The following is a 24,712-nucleotide window of genomic DNA, read 5'->3' as shown; positions in this document are numbered from 1 at the left end:
CACAACTCAAGTGCTGTGATTCCAAGTATTACGCTATTATGTTTTGTGTACCTTTCATGAAAGAAACCTCTTTTCACTCAAGTCAGTGAATGGTGAAGTCTCAGTCACTAGACAGGCTTGACAACTGATTCTACTGCCAGCATAAACAAACAGAACCCTCAGTAAATCATTTTATGGGTTGTTATTCTATCTTGACATTCCAAATACCTTCCAATGCCTCTTTACAGTTGCTCAGATACCATTGGAGTCCTTGGAAATCGGCACGTTCACCAAGAATCAGAACCAAAAGTACTGATCAATGAATAATTTATGGTGGAAAATGACCACACAAAGACAGAGAGAGGAACTGGAGGCCCTCAACATTCTGGACACAGCCAGGTCTCTTACCCATCTTCTGTTTGTGCAGAAAACCCTACTACAGTATGTGTAAATTAAAATCTAATGAATGAAAAGGACAAATTTGAGCTTTGTATAAACCAATTTTACCTCAATACATGGAACAGATATAAGCAGCTACAAACAGGAGGTCAACCTGTACTTCAGTAGTTATCTCATCTGGCAAAAACCTGTTTTATTGCCCATTACAAGGAAAAGTTTTTCTTTGACTTTCAACTCCAGAATATTATTCTATTCTTTTATAGATCCTATTTGAAATAAGGAATTCTAAACAGCAGTGAGAAAACACACAGCATGTTTCCTGACTTAGAAATTATGATCTTAGCTGAAAATACTCAATTGGCATTTTTTTTTTCAACTTTATATTTAAGCTTATCTTTAACAATCTTTCTACAAGGCATATCCATGGTAGATAATTAGTCACAAATTTATGTGTTCCTTCTGAATGAAACCATCATATCTTTGGACAGATTCCTCATTCCATCCAGCTTTGGATAGACATGGAATTGTAGATCCTGGCAAGGATCTCATCACAGCAAAAGAATTCATTATTTCTCCTATACCAGCTAGTAATGGATCTATTCTGCTTTATACCATTAAAATACTTCAACTTTGCACTCTATAATATTATTCTATTATTTTATATATCCTATTTGAAAGAAGGATCTCAAATAGATCCTTATAGATAGATTTATCTCAAATAGATCTCATAGATCACTGGTAGTGTATCTACGCTAGCAAATATCAGAGATGAGAAAGTCTTTTCTGCCCTTGGAGCCAAGTGCAAGATCTTGCATCAGCAGACCCTGTGGAAGTGGTACATGCCAGAAACAACTAAAAGAAAAGCATTAAACAGCACATACAACACAGTCCCAGTGTTCAGCCTGTGCTTGGACACTTTCACCTACCAGTCTTCTGGAGGACTGTAGTACTGGCATAGTCTCTGTACTAGCATAAAGGCATTATACCTGTAATAAAGATGAAGTTATTTTTACACACACACGCACACACACACACATACACACACACACACACGTTTTCTTTACCTGGTTTTCAGAAGTTTTAAAATGTTGCCTTACTGCAGCTAAAATATCTTCAGTTTCATTCCGTGAAAAATAGTAACAATCTTCATCATGTCTTAAACTAAGCATACTTTGTAGGTAAAATTTATAATCCTTATCAATCAAGCTGAATTCTGAAGAACACATATCTCTATGATGAAGAATGTAGTAGAGAAGAATAAGAGAAATTCTCTCAAATACTTCTTCACTGAGATTGTCTTCTAAATCTCCTCCAGCTATCAGTAACAAAGCATCTGGTTCAAGGCACTGTGAAGAAACAAAAATAAATGGAAATTCAACTCAAGTGACACCCTGCCAGGCATTTGTAAATACAGATAGGAAGGACAACAGGAGAATACAAGTTCTATACTTAAGGGATCAAACCCAAAACTACACAGATGCAGGCTGATGGAATGGCAGGAGGAGGGTGCAGGTAATTCTTCAGAGTTCTATGGCTGCAAGATTACACCATATGGTTTTTTTCCAGAGCCCCTTTTATTTTTAAGGAAAGTCAAGTGTCCTAGAGATGGCACTTTGAGCAACCTGGTCTATTTGGAGGTGTCCCTGCTCATGGTAGGGGGAATGGAACAGCATCATTTTTAAGGTCCCTTCAAACTCAAACCATTCTATGATTCTGTTCTGTAATTCTATGATTTAGTGGTTTGAGACTCCCTACAATTAAGAATAATTCTGATCAATCATTGTAGACAGCGAAAACCTTCCACTGGCTTCAGCAGATTATATTTCTGGTTACAAATATATTAGATAAGGGCTAGGCCTATTCATATTTTCATCTGTGCATTCTATATATGTGTACTTTATAAGATAAAAGCAGTTGCTGAACTGTAGCTAATTGAGGCTATATAAACAGAAGTTATACCATATTCAATGCACTGCTGAGAGACATAATTGAGTCTGTAATCACACAGCTATTTTTATGTTTCTCAATTAATTCTGTTAGCTGCAACAATGAGATCCAGTGCAGAGAGCCAGCACAAGGTCTTAACCCCATTTAGTCCTTCAAATACATTTCAAGAGGGACTGAAATGACATATTCACCTTGTGCAGGCTTTACATCTGAGCACAGATTTTTTAGTATGTGTAAAATTGTAGATATTAATAGCCAAATTAATGATTTATATACATAAATAAGCTAGATTACATATGATTCACTGTGTCCTGTCCTGCCTTCATTACTTATCAAGGTCTTCTACTTTTCCTAATGCAGTCTCTGAGAATTACTGTTTTGACTAGGAGGAGTCTATTCTCTTTTCTGTCCCAAAGACCTCAAGTCAGTCAACCAGCCTTTATGAACAGTCAGTAGTAATACAATAAACATATGGCATGAAGTGGAAGATTTTCAAAGATTTCTGTAAGATTTTAAAATCCACTGAAGATATATTGCAATCAGTGAGTGCGTTGTTTGCTCTTGCAAGGAAGATGACTGAAAAGAAAATTGCTGACCAGAAGGAAGCAGATGCATTGTAAAAGATGCAATACTCCATAGTATATGGGTAGCCCGTGGTGAGTGACCCTTGAAGAGATATTAAGAGAATATAAAGTGGTTTGTCATTAGGTTGGGTTTTTTTGGGTTTTTTTGGGGTTTTTGGTTTGGTTTGGTTTGATTTTTTTTTTTTGTTTGGTTTGGTTTGGTTTTTTTGCTGCTACTAATATTTTTACAGGAATAACCATCTGTCCTTGATTTAGAAATTCTAAACAAAAAAGAAGCCCAGAACTTTGGCACTGAAGTCTGAGCTTCTTTTCTTTAATGGCCAGAAGTTAAAAAAAAATTTCTTACCAATGCAAGAAGTATATGACATCTGTTTGCTTAGGAGATAAAGAAATGTCAGATGCCATTCAACAGCTGCCAGCTCCTACCCAAAGAGTCTTAGGGCTACTACATAACAACAAACCAGAAGAGGGTCTAAAGAAAGTGTTAAGCTTCACTGCTTTCAAATGCCCATTAGCGATATCATTAAAAAAAATAAAAAGTTTGAAAACAAAGTCATTTGGTATAAACAGAATCCTGGATTTAGAAGGGAAATTGAATCTGAAATCAATTTGTGATTCCCAAAAAGTATGAGGAAGAAAATGCCAATATAAGGTGGGGCATTCTGTTCCAAATTTTGATCTACTTGAAGGATAGTACTTCTTACAGAGTTTTTGATATCTTGGTTTACCAAATCTTCAGCACAGTACCACGTGGGCACCATGTGACTGAAAATGCCATGTCTCTCTCAAGGATTTCCTACAGAAAACCACAGGCCTGTGGTGCTGGCACAGAAACACTGGCAGTGCAGGAGGTATGCAGTGTTTCTGACTCAGATCACACTGAGGAGTGCTGAAAATGGTGAAAGTTCTCAAAGTCTTACTATAGAAAATTTCCAAGATGAAGCTTGAGCAGAGCAACCGTACTGACCAAAGTAAGCCCCAGCTAAGTTTCTCTTAGATTTTGTTCATCCAAGGACACCAGCAAGCTCTCCAGAAATACATCACAAATACAAGAAAAAACCATGCCGCTAGAGAAGAAAAACAAAAAGGGTAAACAAAAACTTAGTCCCCTGTTTCGTGAAGTTTAGGAGGCCTATATAGCCATGTTTAATATGTTGTTAATTTTCAATCTGGGCCTGTATCTGATGCATATTCATTACCCATGTGTGAATAACTTCCTTCATAAAAAATTATCCAGTTTGGTAATGACACGCATCTACAATATTTTTGTATGAAATTTCACATTTGGGTTCATATGAAAAATGGGAGCATTTTTAGAAAGGGTCAATAAAGTGAGCAGCTGTCTACTGCACAGGATAAAAACATTCCCACTTCATTGGCGTGGCAGATTGCTGAAAACAGCACCTTGCAAAAACATTCACCTTTCAGACCATCTTTGTAAGTGTGGTATAAAGTGACACTGCTGTATGTAGGTCACTGAACAGTGCCAGAGCCAGAGTAATGAAAGCCAAGGCTGACCAAACCCTTTGTCGTCCCTTTCAGCTAGGTTGCTCAGTAACACTGTCCCTGTCCTTTCTTCATTGAATCAGGACTGAGTTCTGAAAATATTCTCAAGTAGACAACCAACCCCTCTGTGCAACTGTACCCTGGACTACTTCCAGCTTCAATTTGGATTTGTAGATTCATTGTTCTGCCTTTCATTTTCCTTGACCTGAACTGCTTACAAAACCCTCCCCTTAATCTTGAATATTTCAGTGAAGTGGCACATAAATCTGAGACAATCCTGTCTGGGTTTTATTTTTATGAAGTAAAATTCAGAATGACAACAAAAAAAGTGGCAGAACTGGTCCCCATTGTTTACCTATGTCTTTCCACAGTGGAAATCCTGTGCCCCAAATTCAAGCTCATGCTTTTGTTCTTAGACCAGGTTTTAGTAGAAAAATTTTTGCTGGAAAACAAACACTTGGGAACTTTAAAAGGAATGTCTGTCATGTTTTGAATATCTCTTCATGAGCTCAAACAATAAATAATAATAATTCAAAATGAAGCAAAGCAGGGACAAATTTTTTTGCTGCAACAAGAAGTTTTTTACATGTTTAGGTATCATATTCAGGACAGTATCACTCAAACAAATGTTAGAACTCACTGATGATCCTGTAAAGATATCCCTCATTAATTGAAGCACTAACCAGATTACAATCCTCTTGCATGCCATAAATCCGCTGTGGGCACTCAGCTCTCTCCAGTAACATTTTGACCAGTTCTCGTGAGTGGTTCATGTGGAGCTCAGTGTTTTCAGCTGAGAGAATGCGTAAAACTTCCACCAGAGAGCCTCTGCTGGGAGGATTGCTGCCATCCTGCCCATGCTCTTCCCCAGGCTGTCCTTCAGCAATGAGCACGCTGAATATGAAAGCAGAACATACCACCCCAAGAGCCTGATGCTTGGTCAGAAAACACATCTCCTCTTCCTGCAGTGCGTGATCTGCACTGAATGTTGGATTGTTGTTTGCGCTGCACAGCTTAAACTGGAAACCTGAAGAATCTGAATGGTAAAGGGGAAAAAACCCAACCCTTTAATTAGTGCGAATGCAATATGTTCAAAAGGATTTATTAATTGGTCGGCTAAGCTGATTTGCAGTGACAAGCTCTTTTTGAACAACAGGGAGCCTGTAAGGGCTTTACAGCACAGAACAGCAGGAAACTAAGACAACCATGGCCTCAAAACTTCTTTAGAATTACCAGTAAGAGGTTGTCTCAAAGTGTCCTTCCCTCTTCTTAAAAACAGTCTATGGCTTTCATTTCAGTGTTATGTTATTGCATTCACTACAAATTCTTTTCAGTAAGAACAGGAAAATACCATGGCTTTCACTTTCATTTCACCATGAAAACAGGTTTTTAGTAACCAAAATAGCTGTAAATAAGTATTGCTAGTCTAATACTAATATGAATGCGCATTAATTACGTTACATAGCAATAATATAAAGCAGGTTATTTTGTCAAAACACTGTACAAACATCACTAAACTCCAGCTATACTGCACAGAAAGAGAAGGAACAGGATGTACTTAAAAATTAGTGATCACTACTAAGACGTAAGAATTACAAAGCTGAGGTTATAATTTCACTCAAAGAACTCAGTGAATAAACAAGACAAACAAGCTTAACATGCTAACTCTAGGTGCAAAAGACATTTTGTACTATAAATCTCTCTTGTTCACAATCCTTCCTAATAAACCACTCCTTCTGCTTTAACAGTAATCTATCTCGATATCAAAGCACAAGAAATATAAAGTAGTTTCACTTCTGTTTTCTACAGAGGTTTTGATTTTATTGATGGGCAGATGCTGGCAGTGAAATACATATTCAGACAGCAAAGCACGTGTTAAACAGCCACATATATGTTCATCTTCTTTGAACTGCAATATGATACACCTTATTTTAAAGGAAACTCTGCTAACAAAGTATTAAAATTGAAAAAGTACTGCTGAATTCAAATGGGCATTTAGTCAGAAAAGAGTTAGTATGTTTTTAGATATTAGGAAATCTTTTGGAGTTTAGATATATTTTACTGTTAGGAATATGTATCACTGTTACGAGGATATTGTGAGCATTTATTTCTAAATGTTATTTTCTTACCTTCTGAAGGAAGAAAGAATGCTTGAGTATCTAGCTTTGTGGCCTTCTGAATCCTCAGAAGTATTTAGCTGCTAGAAGTCCAATGTTTTTAAAATTCCTTGATGGTGCTCTGGAAGCTGGAGAGGATTAGTTTATTGCTGCCTTGAAAAGTTTTCAGTTGCTATGGAGAGAGCTGCCCTTAAGGTGACAATGGAGGTGGATAGGAATTAGTACATGCTCTTCTTGTACTTGCAAGTTCTAAGCATTACATTATTGAACTTATTTCACATTTTCTAGTAGTTATCTTTTTATGTAAACAGTCTATTTTAGAAATACAAGATGTAGAAAATCTACTCCATTATGATGGATAATATATGCAAGCACTCATAACTGTTGTCTGTGTTACTAAATTATTTGATCAATGCTAAAACAAACCTCAATTTTGCTTTTTTCATTAAAATATTACTACTTTTTGAAAATATGAAAACACAATAGAAATAGAAATCTTTTTAAGCACATCTATAGAAAAACGATACTTTTTCTTTGCAAAATGCTGCCCATAGAAAACAGCCTCTTTCATCCCCACTTATCCTGTGTCACATTTGCTCCAACTGAAAAAGCTGGGATAGCTCAGACTGTGGTGAAAAAAATTGTCGTGCACCCACTCAGATTTTCCAGAGGAACGCTGTTACAAAGTAGATGTGTACATCACCACACTATTACAATATTACTGCACTGGAAGTTAGTGAAAAGTGTCACAGCTGACAGATTTCTACAGAGACCAGCACACCAGTCATATCATTCTCCCACCTTCCAAGCCTTCCGTGCTGCTATGGAGGACTATCATCTCAGCTGGCTCAACAAATCCTGTGAAGCAGTAAGCCTGTAGTAATAGAAACATCATAATTCTTTTTAAAGCTAGATTAACAAAAAATCCAGGGTTCTAAAATGTCTGTAATGTCTCCTACAAGGTGGTAAGCTCAAAGGGAACAGCCTTGTTTTAGCAAGACTGAGAACTGACAACAGATGCTGACTATAAAAGAATTCAACTCACAACGCTGGATTGAGGGAAATGCAAAATGTAAACAAATGTTCTCAAAAACACAAAATACAATTACATGTACAGATTCTTGTGTGATGAAGGCTGAGTATTTTAAAAATCAGTCCTATTTTTAAATATTATTTTATTTTACTTCATGAATTACGAAAGATATTTATCAAACTTACATTTCTAAATATACCACTTTATAAAAACAAGAATTACAGAAATTTTTCATATGAATATTTTTATAAGAATGACTGAAAAGCAGAAACACATGACAATATGCACTTCCTCTGGCTTTAATATAATTTGTTCTGTCAAACAAAGCTAACCATGTCCAGATTTGTTCCACTAATAAAAATAATTCCTCAGATAATGGGGGAATAACTTCCAGCATTTAATTCTGGGGATTGCTTAATCTCCAAACAAACATAGAATAGGTTTATCTGTATATAATTTGATATTTTGTGTGTAATTACAAATTGAAACTAAGAATTCATTCCATCCAATTAAAGTGTACAAACAGAGAGTGAGTTGTTTCAGTTTACTGAGAAAAGCTAACATTTAAAAACACATTTGATGATTCATAACTATTGAGAGCTTCTGAGAGATTTGCATAATAATACTGGCTACAACTTACTTTAATATTTATATTACAAAGTGATGGTAAAAAAAAAGAAACTATTCAGTACATTAAAAAACATCAGATAATTGGTACAGGCTACAATGGCTGATCTCAAAGGGGAATTCACTTCCCTTTTTATGACTAAGTGTTGCAAACCTCCCCTGGCTTGGAAATGAGCTTCTCAGTGGTGGCAAAATCACTGACAGTGACTTAAGGCTCACCCAGGGCTTTAACCCTTGACACTGTGTTTTCAGTCATGCCACAGTCCTTAAAGAACTATAATGTCTACACAGCACTTGGATTACTTCTTCTGAATTGTTGGCATCAGTTGCTAAGTGTTTTGTTCAAACCCTTGTGCGGCAGCATTATTCCCCCACTACTCAACCATCCCAAAGCTGTGCTAACTGATCAAATAGGATCATGACAATTACAGAGCTGTGTAGTTGGATGCCCAATAGAAAATTACTGATACACAGAAAAAAAAAATCTTTTCTACAGTTTAATATCTTAAAACCTTCCAAAGCACCTATCACTAATATTGTAACTCATGTGTTATGAGACTAACATTTTTACTCAGATTTTACTGCCTTTTGGACAATTTTGATAAAGTGGAAAAAAACTCCATGAACAATACTCATAAGCCAGAGACTCTCCATTTACTGTAGAATGATAATATGCATGGAAGAAAACCTGGATAAGAGCTGGAGAACTGGGGTAACTCAGAGTGAAGTACATTACCGTTCTAACATGACAACAGACATTCCAACAGTCTCTCTATAGCAAAACCAAAGGTAGGATGAATTTTCTGATTAAATAAACAATTTAAAAAATGTTATTCCATTTTACACTTACTTACATACCTTGGCATACTAAAGCAAGGATCTGAGATCAAGAATTTTTAGAAAAAAAAAATCAATATTTTTAAATTAGTTTGAACAATTACCATGCTGGGATACTTGCAAGAAAGCAACTAATTGCTGACAGGCATAGGTGTGTGACCCAGGAAAAAAAAAGTAAAAGAAGAAATAAGATAAAAAGAAGAGTGATAAAAATGTGAACTTCTCAAAACTCTATTTCATTGCCAGATTCATGATCCCAGACAACTGCAAATAAATTTTTTTCCATCACAATCTTTTATGATTAAGAAAGCTCATACAGTAGCAACTTACGCTCTTAGTGAAAAGGAATGAAGACAATTTAGAAACGGCTTAACTAGACATAGAACATGCAGCAAGGCCTCTGGTCACAGGGGTTTATTTAGTTAGTTAGTTTCAATTTTAAGTGAACCAGTAAGACTAACTGCAGCTTATCTGGTTTCTCCCACCTTCACACCTGCGGTGGGAACAAAAGCAAGTTGCCCATTCACAAATGCCATGGATAACTGCACTCTGCAATTTACTGGGTTTCAAATGATTGGTGAATAAATTGTGTAGGAATAGGAAAACTACTGAGGACTCACTCTGAGACAAGGGCGTTTCTATGAGCCCTACCAACACGACAAATGGCTTTATTTTATTTTTACAGTAGAATGGTTGAAGATGTAGGCAGAATTTTAGCAAGACCCCTGCTGAACTTCACATCATACTGGGTAATGCAGCTATATAACTCTTATTCATTCAATATTGTGTAACTTGCTTTGATGAACTAAGCCAATGCATTTTTTTCCTTTTTACTAATGGCAGCAATTATGGCAAATAGAAGAGAATCCTCTGGCACTGCAGCTTTCCTCCATGTTATTAATGTGATGTGTGCACATTGTGTAATTACAGCCATAGGCAGTATATTGACATATGAAAGAACTACATTTTGCATGTAATTTGTGTAGCATTTCAATACATAAAGTATCTTTGCCAATGTAATATCAGGGTGCTGTAATAAAAAATGTCAGTACTTCAAAATTACCACAGTCAATTAAGCTTTTTTTGGCATCACATGCTAATCTTAACAATATCATATATACTAAAGCTGCCAATGAATTGAAATAAATTAATATTACTGAAATTATCTGACTTACATGTACAAGCATACATATATATATGCCTGGAACTAATCTTGTTTTAGTTCAGGATTACAAAATTCGCTTGTTAGCAGAAAGTTTTCCAAGACAACCTGGAAATCTATTTACATTAAAGTAGAACAGCAAGAAAGAAGTTATAGATTACCATACACTCTAGGCCAGAAAATCCTCTTACATTTTAAGAAATATACCCCAGAGATGCCTTCTGACATATCAGAGTATTAAGGTGACATTTATTGTCCTAAAATATTACTGTCATGAAAACTGTTCTGAAATTAAATAAAAGTGTTCATTTATATGGAAAGTATGATCTAAAAATTATTAATTGCCTCCATCTGACTACAGACTTGTCCCTTACACAATCTCTCTATTGCTCTATCTGGTTGTGTTTAAAACAAAACAGAAAAAGAAAACCAAAATACATTTGGATGTAGCTATAACCATCAAGACTATTCAGTGATAGCAATTATCAAGAACATAGAACAGGAGATATTATTATCTTGGGCATGAAAAAAAGGAGGTTTCATAAATATGGTTATAATGTTGCTCATTTTTTACTTAAAGAACACATAGGGAAAAAATGTACTTGTATTTACTGTTCTTAGGAACATTAGAAACCTAACTTTTATGAAGGTATCTAAACATTTAAGTACAGCACCAATTCAGCTTCAGTTATCTCACTTCCTCTTATACTAAAGAGATGCAGAAATCAGTTTCTAAGCTTTTCAGTGCCTATTGTTTGGTTTTGTTCTGCAGTGTTATCAGACTGTTAATGTATATTGTTTTGGGTTTTTTTGCTCATTTAGGTTTCCAAAGAAACTGGGCTCAAAAACTGAGTTGATCTTACTAAGAGTGTTTTACCTGATCCAAAGCACTTACAGCCCTACCATGTATGTTGAGCTAATAATTTAAATATCCCAAATGAAATATTGTGTAGTATTGCAGCATGGAACACTAATATTTCAATAAAAAATAGAGTTCAAAATTTAAAAGCAACCTTTTGAAAATTATACTGTTCATCTTGCAGGAAATTGTTGTATATTGTATGTTGCATCATTTTAGCCGTTGACTTCTGACCCCAGCAATTTTTTTTTTCTTTCCTGCTGATACTCATCAACTTATGCTTCAAAACAACTCATATATTCTTTATGTATTTGTGTATTTTTTTCTTTACATAAATATTCATAAAATATTTATTAAAAAATTTTACTATTAGAGAAATCGAGATAACAAGTGATTTCTCACTTGTTTTTTTAATTATGACTCAGTGTTCAGTTCTAAAGAAATTTTCACAATACAGAAGAGTAATTTCAGGCAAAAGCCTGTTGTCTGAAAGACGGCTGTTCTCAAGGTCTTCTAGTCTACCCTCAAAAAAACAAAGTTTCTTAGTCATAAATACAAGCCAGAATGAGAGGATACAGTTTATCTACATCTCTTTGTCTTAAATTCAGGAAGTGTGTAAGTGGAACCAACAGTAAGAAGAGCTTACAGAGTATTTGAGTGATTAGATGGGCTTCAAGTAACAGATGCTGAAGCAATAAAGGTGAAAAGGACAAAAAAGGGAAAATCCTAGAATGGAAGGACAATGAAGGAACCAGCACTGATAGAAAACAATTTAGCCAAATACAAATTTCACTGCATGACAGTGACCTTACTTCTACCCTTATTAAGACTACTGACAAACCACTATCTCTCCCCTGGTATATTCATTGTTTGAAGGCTTGGTGACATGAGTACTGAGAAGGGAGTTCATAATAAGAAATGTTTGTACTTTATGATATAAACTTTTTCACTTTTAGAGTAATTATTTCTTTCTATATAACCATACCAGTGTATGAATACCAGTATTCACAATGAATGCACATATGCAACCATTGGATTCTAAATTAAATGCTTGCTTTTTTCTAGCCTATAAGAAACATACAGAAAATAAAAAATTAACCACTATTTTAACTTTGCAAATACAGTTTGAGTTAAACACACCATATATCCTTGTAGAATTGCTCTATCCAATTTAGGAACAATTCCTTTTTTTTTTATCATAAGGGGACACACTGTTCATTGTGCTCAGTGTTGGCCGTAGAATTCTTTGTATCACTAGCTCCTAGAAAAGAATTGTTGTAGGCATCTGTAGGTATCAACTGTTAGTTCAGTGGCCAGTCTACTTCCATTGGTTACTACAGCCTTTAATTTTAATTAGGCTGTATATATTTTGGTGGGTTTATGGCAACAATAATTTTAGAAAATCCTGAAAAGCTATCTTCAAAGCACTATGCCAAAAATAAGCTCAGCTTAAAGCTAAAAAATTTATTAAAATGAGGTAAAAAGAGCAAGAGCTAGAAATCCACACAAGTGTAAGTTCATCTTAAAAAGCAAAACAGCAATCTGCATCACAGCGACAATTTGGTACAAATAGTCTCTCTGTAAAAATTTTTCAAGCCTTTCCTTCTGTTGAACAAATTCTTAAAAAAAAATCTGTTACCAAAAAAAAAAAAAAAAAATCAGGTAGTCTTGAACTGCAGTCCATGCTAACTCTCTTCTAAGCAAGTGCTTCTACTCTGATTTAGCAGTGAGAAAGCTCTCATGTGTGCCACGGATTTATACTGAAGGGCTCAGTGTGAGTAGCTTGTGAATACTGAAAGCAGAAACTTTCCTGGAGCTGAAGGCCAGCAACAAGCAACTTACCTGTTTAGTATGACACTAACCAAGCTTCCGGCAGCTATGATTTTGCTGTGGTTCTTGTTCCCACACTACCTTCCACACACTTGGAAATAGATTTTGAAGTATGCAGGAATAAATTTATTCTAATCGCCCTTTGCCCACTCCCTTTCTTAAATATACACACATCCCTACCCAGGAATTTGAAAAACCTTAATTATAAGGTGTAATCTTAATTTTCACATTTTATTTAGATGAATTTAAGGTAAGTAATTATTAACAATTAGATATGCTTTCTTACATTTAACAATTTACAGTCTGCAACCCAGTGTGATATTCAAAGTAGCCAAGTAGAACAAGTCAATGGCTGGCACTCATAAGCTAGAAAAAGAAAGCCTAAGTGGATTAGTATGCAGAGCATTAGGGCATTGAAGTAATTTTCAAAATTAACTCCCTACAAGGAGGGTTGGGGGATTTTTTTTACCAGAATTTAATTTTTTTCTGCAGAAACCTTGAAAAGAACTAAAGAGGAAAGCAAGGCAATTTTATGTAAGTGGAAGATAACTAAGTCTCTTCATAAATCAGTGACAAAGTGAAGAAAAAGCATAGTGTGAGCCTGTATGCGCTTTCAGATGGAGAATGGATAGATCCAACGTACTGGCTTTCCTCCCCATCTTCTGAGTGATGACTCGTTGCACTGCTTCTATGCCTGTTTTTGAGGGACATGGAACTCTTCTGCAAATAAATGTTGCAAATTAAAGGCAATAAATGACACTGGTATATTGGCTAACTTCACTTAACTTGTATGTATTAAATTCAGTTTGCTCTCTTACTGCAGAAAGGAATCTGAGATACACCTGCCAAAGACTACCTTTACTGTCATTGAAAGAGGAAAATACATGCGAGAGGGCAAAAAAAAGACCCCATTTCCCTTTGGCATGCTCCTTTATGTTATCTCTTCTTTAACATATTGATAAAGCTGAATTAAATCTTTCAGAATAGAAATTTCTAGCTTTTTGTCAACAAATCAATTCTTTAAAAATCTACAAACTTTACAATAAATCTAACACCTTTAACCTGCCTGCAACTCTTTGGTCTCTAATCTGAATATTTTCTGTAAAAGCATAGTTCCAAAAAGCCTTTTAACATATGCATGGAAACCACTAATTGTCTTTCACCTATGCTTTTTTGAAAAAAGAAAACACTTTGCAACCTTTATTATTCATAATTGAGTATAGTCTTAATTATTTATATTTTCTCTTTCTTTTACTTTAATTTCCCCCCTCATTTAAAAAAGGAGGGACTTTTTTGTTATTTTTTCAGTGTCATCTCCTGAATAAGTGACACTACAGCTCACAAGATCTGTGTTAAGATGGGTCTTATCTAAATTTGCAGTATATGGAAGTATCTGGACCAGCCATCCTAGGATCCCTGTACAGTCATTGGAGACTGAGGCATTTTAGGAGTCATTTCTCAGGCCTATTCCACACCAAACTTTTGGATGAGAGGAATTGCACTGTAGCCTCTGTAATTATAACATCCTTGGCAGCTAAAAGAGCCTTGAGAGATTTTCTTTGCTGTAGACATCTTGTACTATTAATTACATTTTGCCAGTTAAATCCCTCCCTGTCCCTTTACGAATTCCCTCATACCTTTCACCCCAGTAAGTTATTAACAATTTAACCACTTCTAAATATTTCTGACAGAAAAGCAAAAATATCCAAGATTCCTGCAAGTTTTATTCAAAACAAGGGCTAGAAAAAGCATTCTAATAGTACCTAGAAGCAAGAAAGTTGCAAACATAGGACTCAGCTATAGACATGGAAAAAACAAAAAGAAATGCTGTGAAAACCATAAACCATGCTATTTAAAAGGAATACAAAGAAAAGATCCAAAGCCATTGTACACAAACATCTTCATTGCATCTGATACTTGTTTAATTTATAAAGGCTTTCCAAAATTTTTATATTCATGAAAAATAATTCACTGATTGTGAGGCAGTATAACAAGATGTTGACCACTAGAATGTAATGAATCAATCCCTAATAAAATGCATCTGTAGAAGAAGCAATTTATGATCTCAGGATAAAAAATGTCCATTTGCTAGTTGAGAAGCAGATCTCATATGATTTTTCAAAGAAAAATACAAATTTTACAGGGTAGAAGGTTCAGAGATCTTTTTGTGACGTGAAAACCACAGAAATTCAAGCCCAGAAGTTAGAAAGTATGTATGAAAATATTTTTCTCTTATTAATGACAATAAATGCTGACATTAACATCATCAAGAAGACAAAAATAAAGGATTAACTTGGTTTTCTTTTAGCAGGTTTTTGTTTCTTTTTTTTTTACTACTTGCACTACACTAAAGATTATAAAAGTAGGCATGCTGCAAGCACCTCCTTGCTACACGATTTTACTACGGCTGCCCTCTGCTGCATGGAACAGTTTGCACGTGTTTTCATTTCATATTAAGCTGGTGAATGACTAGTTTTAGAGGTAGATGTTTAAGTGCATATGCCAGATTGCTTTTGTTTATTTCTCTAACTTGCAATGAAGTTTATTTGGCAGCAGAGGAATGTGAATTTTACAGTAGGACTCAAAATCATCAAAGTAAATAAATTATTATCAAAGATGATATATGATACAATGAATATTCTCAATTTTGTTTTGCAAAGTAGATTGACTTATTTTAAGAGATATTTTGACTCAATTAAACATGCTGCAATATCCATGACATTAATGTTAATGTCTTTTTAAATGTCATCTCTCAATGAATGTTACAAATGAGGAGGCAGTAAGAACAGAAGATCCAGCATGAACATTCTATGAACAGTCTACAGTACAGTTTGTTCCAACATTTCTCTTTCTTACTCTTTTTTTAAAAATCCATCCATCCATCTGTACATTTCAGAAGAAAGTGCTTCTCTTCCATACCACACTCCCAACAATAATAAACCTATTATCTGCCAAGATGTGACTTGCACTGCAGGGTAGACCAGTCACATTGTGATTTAACATAGCTTTGAAAACACATCCTCAAATGGGTACACATCCAACTACTCATGCATTTAGCTAATAAAATGCATAGACAATTACGTGATGATTGCCACAGATTCTTAACAATATCCTAAAAATGAAACATTTTTATTTTTACAGCACAAACCTTAGCTTAAGTACATCAGTAATTTAGCCATATTCACAAATTATGAGGGATATTTTTTCTTCCTGTGCATTTTCTGAAACATCCATGGTTTTGTTAAAAACCCTGCAAAAGTCCATGACTTTTGTCCATTTTATTCTGTTTAATAAGTATTTGCAGTATTTTAAATTACTTTTTGACTGGAATTAGCAACAAGGTCCAAGGCATGGAAGAGAAGGATGGAAAGTGAAATTAAAGGAATAAGCCAGAGCAGAGGACCATAAGGGCTAAGAAAAGCTCTACTGGTCTTAAGCATTGCTTTACCTTGCTCAGCATTATATCACAGCAACAGCAATGCTGTTAGTGCATGCAAGCCCAACACTGTTTGGGGTCCATTCCCCTCACACCCAGCACATGCAGTCATTAGAATGAGTTGTTAGAGAGCACACATATGATTTCTGCCTTTAGTAAATGCTCATAAACATTTTCCACACATTTAGCTAATCCACCTTGGCACTACCTTTGTAAGATCTTGTGCTAAAATATTTTTGAAATTCCCCACCTCATGTGTAAAATAGGATTTTCTTTCATTCATTTAAAGTCAATTTCCTCTTAACTTTTTCTTACTAAATTTTTAGCATACTGTAAAATACAATCAATAACAGTTCTGTACCCATTTTATTCACAACCTTCCTGATTTTGTCATCATTACCAGTATCTCCTATCAGCATTTTCCCATCCAGATTTAGGTATTTTCCTTCTAGTTTCTCTCTCATAAGAGAGTTGTTCTATCAGTAAATAAATTTGCTTTCCTTTATATCCATTCGAACTCCATGTCCTTCCCATTTCAAACAACACTCAAGATGTGAGTAGGATACTACACTCCTCATAGATGAAATTGAATGTTGGGCTTTTTAGCAAAACCCTATTTTCCCCCTGCATTTCTAAGCCAGTACTAATAACAAATATTTGATTTAGTTTATCACCTTAATATAATACAGCTCCTGGAATCATACTGTTTTGTAGGTCATCTTAACATTGGTATCAATGCATAAAGTCAGTAATCTGCAGTAGTTTTCACTGTTTTCCCACATGTTCTGCAAGGTGCCTGGCTCTAAAAAATCAAAAGAAACATTTGTGCACAGGTGGGGAGGAGGTAGATAAGTATAGCATGATGGCCACTGAAGTTTATGGTTAGTGAAGATGAGGGCAGGAAAACACCTACCTTTCTTTCCAAGAGTCCTGTCTCACAGCATATGCATTGCAATCAGAAGGGGCATTACAAGGAGATGCCTCTTGCTGCTGACATGGGAGTCAGCTCTATGGTTCACCTGGTGACTAGTTAAGCATTTTACAGGAATTTACGCAAACTGCAAATAAACCTTGCTTGGATTTACCAGATTTGCACATGAACGATGCATCCTGTATTCCTCAAGAAATCTTGTTTCTAAGCATTTTCTTTGTGTCTTGGGGCACATTCTCTGTGAGCCATTCCCAATGCTGTGCCTGATGCACCCCAGGACACGGTTGACCCTCCTGGCTGCCAGGACACTGCTGACTCATGTTTAACTCGTCATTGTTAAATTGCAAGCTAAATGGAATCCTTGTTGCACTTCAGAAAATATCATGTCCCCATATTGAAACTATTACATTAAACTGCTTACTTTGAAGCTGTTTGCAAAGATTAAATTTTCCTTTTAGGTTGCAGTGCTTCAGATTTCAGCTAGTTCTGTATAAAGACAGGATATAGTCTGCTTTTGTTTTCTTCTTGTTTTTTAGCAATACAGACCATTTTCAACAGACAAGTCAATTGAAAACACCATTAATCTAAAATAAAAATAAATCAAACAGTCTAAGTAGTGATTCATGTGAAACATTGTCTTCATTTTTGTAGTGGCTGCTTTCAGGTGCTCTTACCACACCAGTAGCATGCTACACTAGAATAATTTATTGAGAGTGTTTATTTGTAAGATAGTGACACAGCATGTCATGCCGATAAAGCATTGAGGAATGCTCCACAAATAAGGAAGTCACCACCCAAGGGAGTTTAGAGCTGTTACCCATTGCACCAAGCACCCAACAAAGCTTCTTTGATTAAGACTAGTCTAATACTCTTCAAGATCTCTAAGCCTGTACCTAAACAGTAACTGCTTAAACTAGGAAACGCCGGACATATGTACAGACATATCCTACCTTGTCAATCCTGGCTGATTCTGTTGGCCAAGGCTGCTGGGGGAATAGATCTACTATACTACTTCCACTAATCACATAGTTCAGCAAAGAGCTGCTGTGGAGGGACCCAGTGTGAGGGAAGACTAGATAAATACACTAACTTCCTTTGGAGACTCAGGTATTATTGTCTTATTTGTCAGCATGATTTCAGGTGGTGTTTACGGGAGATGGGATAGTTGAACTGACAGGCAATGACACTGGCAGCTGCAGAAGCAGTGCTGCACATGAGAGCAGATGTGCCTTGTCATGGGGATTTGCACAGGTGTGGCAGTAATACACACTAGTACAGTGGGCATGCTACCACTACAAGGTAACACTGCTTGAAGGTGGTAACTGAGAGTATACATCAAGCTGGCCTTTGTTCTGTCAGCCTGCCTAAAACACAGTCCTTGCCTCTATAAAGACATAAACTGATAGCTTCCTTTACAGTCCTGCTGTTCTCAGTCATCTGTATGAGAAAATACTGTTGGTTTGGCTGTTGACTGAGACAATATTTTTCTGTTTGGGATGCACTTGAGTCATCACTGATGAAATTTTTAAGGTTCCATTCCTCAAGAAAATGGCCATTCGTGCTTTTAGGTCTGATGTCTTCTTACAGTGGCTACAATATAGACTGCTCTGTAACAGCACACAGTTCCAGCAGCTTGAAGAGGAATCCAGCCTTATTCAACCACAGGAAGCTGAACAGAAGACTTGTAGACTTGGCCGCATTCCATGATGTTTTAGTTAAATATTCCTATCAAGTAAGAGTTTTTGAATTTCAATTCCTAGCCTTAGCTGTAACTCAAATTGGGAACTCATCCAGGATACTGCCCAAGGCTGAGAATCTTAAACTGATGTGTAAAACACCTTCATAAGGGGTTAGTTTAGTGAAGAACCCATTTAATTTGAAAGAATGGAGCTCTTAAATTGTGTATCACGGAGGACCATACATGAAACATTAAGGATCACAACAGCATAATAAAAAATATTATCAATACAAAGAATTCATTAGTTTGACTACATATAATTGTACAAATATGGAAGACAGCTGCAACACTATCACTAAAACCTACCAAGTTCTCATTCTTAATATGGTAATTGATCTTATGAATATTCATAAACTCTAACGGAGTGATTCCACAATTCATTTGTTGGCTATGTCATTTGCAACATTGCCATAAAAATCCAGACTAGCAGAAAACGTCAAAGAAAACTAACAGACTGTGCACATTTCCTTTCTTTCCAGATTGTCTCTTACTCCCTATGCAGCAGTAAAGTACTATACTGAAGATCTTGCTCATATTTAAATTCATGTGCTTTTGAACAGGGAAAGCAACAGACCACAAGAGAAGTTTATCCTTTAGAACTCTGTGTCATTTGTATACATACTTTTTTCCTGATTCATCACAGTTTAGAGAACTGGATTTAAATTTTTTGTTCAAAAAGATGACACTTTCAATTATCCATAACTTATCTACTACAAACATAAACTAAAGATGAAACAGTAAAATTACTGAACATTCCAAGTACTGTACCTATAACCTTGCATAATAATTGTTTAATCATGGCAATAATTCTTGATTACTTTCTTAATAGTTTAATATAAAGTGCTGGATTAATGTTTAATATAGGAAAAAAAGCCTTTCTAACAAAAATTAAAATTTATAACTCAATAATAAGTGATTTCTACTGTATAATTTGAAAATATTTCTATGTCCAGAATTTATTTTTGGTGAAATAAGTCATTGTAGTTTGTTACCACAGTCTTTCAGTCTTTAACAATGTTTGTTTTAATAATAAATTGTGGGATATGCACACAACATAAAATCACTGAAACCTTTGCTGAATTTATAAGACTGTAATGGATTTCCCTGACAAAATTTGCATAAGTGCAATATATGCCATTCCAAAACCAATTTAAATACAGAAAATAACTCACTGGTTGGGACTAGTATTTGCCATGAAAAATCCATCACAAAAGATGAATCAAATTCCCTTGAGACACTTTCTCAAGGAAAGAAAAAGTACATGAGCTAGATGCTCACAAATTATTGGACTTGAATCTACCAATTCACCTCATCTATCATATTTCTGTAGGGCTCCAGTCCTGCCAGTCACTGCATGATGTGTAGCATAGAGCATTTTCTTAGAGTGAGCAGAGCCTACACAGGAGCACATATAAATACAGTTTGCATTAGGCATAATAAATCCAGCCTACGTTTTCCGCAGCAGTGAGTTTCAAAAAATTTTTCAGGAAGCAGCTGTACATGACTACAGGCTCATTTACATGTACTCTTATGTCAGTTTTTAAAGTGATATTTAAACTGGTTTTGCTAAAGCTGAAAAAAAATGTTTAATTTGTTGTAAACTTCAAATTTTTTATTTTAAATTGATTAAAAGTCAAGCCACCTTTTAATGAATATAAGTGTGTCCACAAGGCATACATCTCTGAACAACTGATAGGGTGGCTGAATGGATGGTGGTTGGAAGGCTGCTGTCTTGAAAAGCATTATTAGTTGCCCTCTCCTAGGTCTTTATAGGTTAAGTTAATGACATTCCAAGCATCCTAAGATTTGAGGGACAAAGTATTTCCAGCATGCTCCACAGATAAACACAGTGCTGGAAATTAATTGCTTAGTCACAAAGCAAGATTAAAGGATATTTTTAATCTAAGTGAGAAGGAATAACAGGCCCATGAAGGAAATCTTGCAGGAAATAAGAGCATATTTCTGAAACAAAGCGGATGTTACAAGAACAAAGCAGGGAGACAGTTTAATGGGTTTCTGTTGTTGATGGTAGTGGAAAAACATGTAATCTCTGTAAAATAATCAAAAGATATAGTAGAAGAAAAGCTTGACATGAATTGACTCAGATCTAAGTCATACACTCTGGTCTCTGATTAAAGAAGGCAATTATCATGCTGTTTTCTGACCTTGGAATCTATTAATCACTTGTGTTATATAAATATGTGTTTGAATACAAGTAAGTTGGCATAGCCCTACATACTGTCTAAGCATCTGAATCAATGGAAAAGTATAAGCGGAATCATAGAACCATAGAACACTTTGGGCTTGAAGGAACCTTAAAGATCATCTAGTTCCAACTGCCCCATCGCGAGCACTAGATCAAGTGAAACACTCAACATCTTCAGAATACCAATCACATGGATTTCTACTCATGTTCTGAATTCCCACTAAAGTACCAGTAAGGAAGTCCTCAAGATTGTCTCTTAGTAAACAGAGCTGGAAGTCATCCCAGATGAAGTACATAGGCTTTTAGTGTTACAGAAAGTGTCTTTTTGCTAGTCAGTAAAATCTACATGAATGATTCTATACAAATAAACAAGTACATATTTCAGGCTTGTTTTCAAATGCTGGAAAACCATTATATAAATAAGAATGGAACTTAAATGAGTATTTTCTGCAGTAGAATACATTTGGCAATGTCTTATGAAAACATAAATTTTCTTTTTCCAAGACAAAATAAAACATTGCTATTAACTATCAGAATTCCTGACAAAGTAAAGTTAGCTGAGTGTTTTAGATAGTAAAGAAACACTTTAAAGGAATCACTCTAGTGGATACATGTGTGAGAGAGAAATACATTTTATAGCTAATGTTGCTAATTTTAGCTGTCACTGATCTTGTAGTTTAGTTTGACGTTCATAGCACTAAATTTAGTTTCCATTTTATTACGTCATAGCTTAGCAGTGGAAAAATATTCTGCAGGTATTCACACTCAAGCTCTAGTTTTGGCGACTACAAAGACATGGGAGTCATCAGTAAAAACCATCATTACCTCTTTCTTCCAGGTGATTTAGGACTCTTTGACTAGGGTATGATCTATATTCTCCACATTTATTGTATCCTTCTAGTAAAGTTGTTAGGCCTAATCTTCCAGTACAAAACCATGTTTACTTTTCTATAAGTTATCATAGCTATCTCCTAATTCTTTCCTTATTACTGTTTCTATCAGTCTACCTTACAGAAAACTAGATTAGCCACCTTAAAGTACTCAGGAAACAAAGAGCTTGTTTTAGAGACTGATGTAGTATTTGCGTCTTCCTCTGGCATTGGTAATGTTTTCAATGAGAGATGACACAATACAGCAAACAGCAATTTCTAGCTCTTTCAGAACAACATTTAAATTTTTTTTTTCTTAACATATGTAAAATGTGAGGAGTATATAATTGATTAGTGACCTTCACCCAGCACAACACTTACAGGGCCTTGTGTTCTTAGGGTGGATAAGCCTTCTGTTGTGAGCTTTTGCTACAAAAAGCAGAGATGGATATGCACATGTGCTGTCTACATGACTACCCACTCATACAATAAACATTGTGCAGATAACTGAATATGCTTGCTTCATTTGAAGTCTCTCAATCTGTTGTAGTCAATACCATCTTAGCGAACAGTTTAAAGAGACAACAAAAACAGAAGTACTGTTTGCAATTACACTGATGCTCTCTGATGTGTCAAAACCATATCGCTTCTAAGTGCAGCTCCATTTCACTTCCTCAGAAATCTGTAAAGAAATAAATGTACCTCATTAAAGTCTGAAAAAAACCCATAAAAACAACACAATGGACATTTACTGAAAGACAATAAATGGACATTTACAGAAAAACAAGTGATGCAGTCAGAAAAATATCTTCATCCTGACATTATGACAAAAACGTTGGAAATAAAAGTGACTATATTTATATCCCCAAGAGGGGCAAGTCTGGTGTATAAACAAGTTTCTGAAATTGAGCCAGGAGAATTCCTGTCAGTTCTGTATCTCTAATGATAATAAGCTAATGTTCTTTGCATTTCTGCAGACTTTTCAATTTTAAGATTTTAAAGCAATTACCTGATCTTGATAATGCTTTTATGAGACAAACACACATTATCCCTTTATTAGCAAGGGAGATGGAGGCACACAGTTTTTCATTTGCCATGTAATGAGCTGCTAACCAGAACCACCAGTGAATCACTCACACATTCTCTCTCTCTGTTGCTAATATTGTTTAAACTGACCCTAATGTCATGTATGATGCTAAATGCCTACCTGGAACACTGCTGTGATGGTCCTACAAGACTAGTGGGAAGGCAGGGGGAAAAAGGTAGAAACAAAGGAGAAATTGAATAAAGTGAACATTATTTTACTAGTTCTGCTTAACTTACAGGTCAAACATAAGAAAAAAATTATACATACAACCTTGAGCTAGAAAAATAGACAATTTTAGCTGGAGAGAGAAGACCAGGTCATTATCTCATTCCTCAGCTAAAAAATTAATGATGGCTCTGAAGCCGTTCCCTCTCATCCCCAGGGCAGCCCATTCCCTTAGGCCCAGGCCGTGCCTCCCAGCGCCTCACGCGTCCGGCTGGGATCAGCCCGCGCATCCCGGACACCTCGAGCTCGGGGATCCGCGCCTGCCGAGCAAAACTGCCCCTGCCGAGGCTCAGGGGCTGCCCTTGGCTCCGGGCAGCGGCAACAACCGCGGGCTCGCCCTGCGCGCCGGGGCCCGGCCAGAGCCGCGGCTCCGCGCGGGCTCGCTCGCTAGATGGAGCCATCGGCTGCTGCGGGCCCCGGCCCCGGCCCCGGCCCCGGCCCTCCTCTGCCGTTCCCTACCCTGCCCTCCTCTACCATGCTCTCCCCTCCTCTGCCCTGCCCTTCCCTCCCCGCCTCCACCATGCTCTCCCCTCCTCTGCCCTGCTCTTCTCTACCCTCTCTTCCGCTCTCCTGCCCTCCCCTCCGCTCCGCTGCGCTGCCCTCCTCTGCGCTGATCCCGTGTGCCCTTCCTGCCGCTCCCCTGCCCTGCCCTCCCCTCCCGTACCTGGCTCCCCGACAGACTGCGAGCCCTACACAGCCCCACAGGCTTCCGCAGCTCCATAGAGGCGGCAGGGGAGGCTTTGCAGTGCGTGTAGGGCAGCGGGGCCGCTGCTGGCGGGTGTGAGGTGCGGGCCCTGCAGCCCCCGCCGGGATGATGCCCCGCGTCGGGGAAGGCTGCGGGACTTGGAGCCCGGGGCGTAATGAGAAGGGCCGGAGAGGGTTCAGTCTCCCCTCGCTTTGGGGCGCTGTTCCTTTGTGAAGCTCGGACGCCAGCGTGCCTACCCTGGCAGAGGGAGAGGATGGCCAAGCGACCGAGTCACCCCAGGGTGGGGTTGGAAGAGAAATCACACAGCCCCTGGCACCGAGTGGGGCCGTGAATATCTCCCAGCCTGAAGACTCCACAAGCCCGCAGTGCCAGCCAGTGTCAGACTTGGAGGCACACACCAAACCTGGGTTCCTTCATTGTTTGCAAGATTCCCCAGTGGCCATTCCTCAGCCCAGTAACCAGAGTAATGAGAGACATCTAGAAGTACTCCAGGATGGGGAGGATCCTTCTTCACTTGCTTTGCAGTTGCAGGAGGAAACAATAAAAGCTTACTTGTCAGCTGGTCTTCGATGAAGCCCTATCCTCCGTGCATGGGTCATGGAACATTGGGATGCCAATGCCAACTTTTCATTTG

At 36.9% G+C, this 24,712-nt stretch overlaps 1 protein-coding gene and 1 long non-coding RNA gene across 6 annotated transcripts in view; both read right to left on the bottom strand.

The window, feature by feature from the left end:
* The window catches only part of SLC39A12 (solute carrier family 39 member 12), a 34,798-nt gene extending 27,448 nt beyond the window's left edge, over nucleotides 1–7,350 (bottom strand). For 2 of the 5 annotated variants that reach the window (XM_068212420.1, XM_068212430.1), the window contains exons 1-3: nucleotides 6,545–6,721; nucleotides 5,099–5,451; nucleotides 1,443–1,724 (exon numbers count right to left, since the gene is read on the bottom strand). In XM_068212420.1, the coding sequence (XP_068068521.1) occupies nucleotides 1,443–1,724; nucleotides 5,099–5,368 (552 nt within the window). In that variant the 5' untranslated portion in view covers nucleotides 5,369–5,451; nucleotides 6,545–6,721. Of the gene's footprint in view, nucleotides 1–1,442; nucleotides 1,725–5,055; nucleotides 5,452–6,544; nucleotides 6,722–7,333 lie in introns of those variants that run through there. The other 3 variants (XM_068212417.1, XM_068212450.1, XM_068212441.1) reach the window with 3 other exon arrangements.
* Nucleotides 7,351–22,363: 15,013 nt separating this feature from the next.
* Nucleotides 22,364–23,593, bottom strand: LOC137486864 (uncharacterized). Its single transcript, XR_011005799.1, has 2 exons — nucleotides 23,268–23,593; nucleotides 22,364–22,742 (listed from the first exon to the last, which is right to left on the bottom strand). It is a non-coding gene; the product is annotated as an uncharacterized lncRNA (long non-coding RNA).
* Between the last annotated feature and the right edge of the window lie 1,119 nt (nucleotides 23,594–24,712).

The sequence above is a fragment of the Anomalospiza imberbis genome, chromosome 1 (genome assembly GCF_031753505.1).
Source record: "Anomalospiza imberbis isolate Cuckoo-Finch-1a 21T00152 chromosome 1, ASM3175350v1, whole genome shotgun sequence".
Lineage (NCBI taxonomy): Eukaryota > Metazoa > Chordata > Aves > Passeriformes > Viduidae > Anomalospiza > Anomalospiza imberbis.
This window is presented reverse-complemented; position numbering and strand designations above follow the sequence as displayed.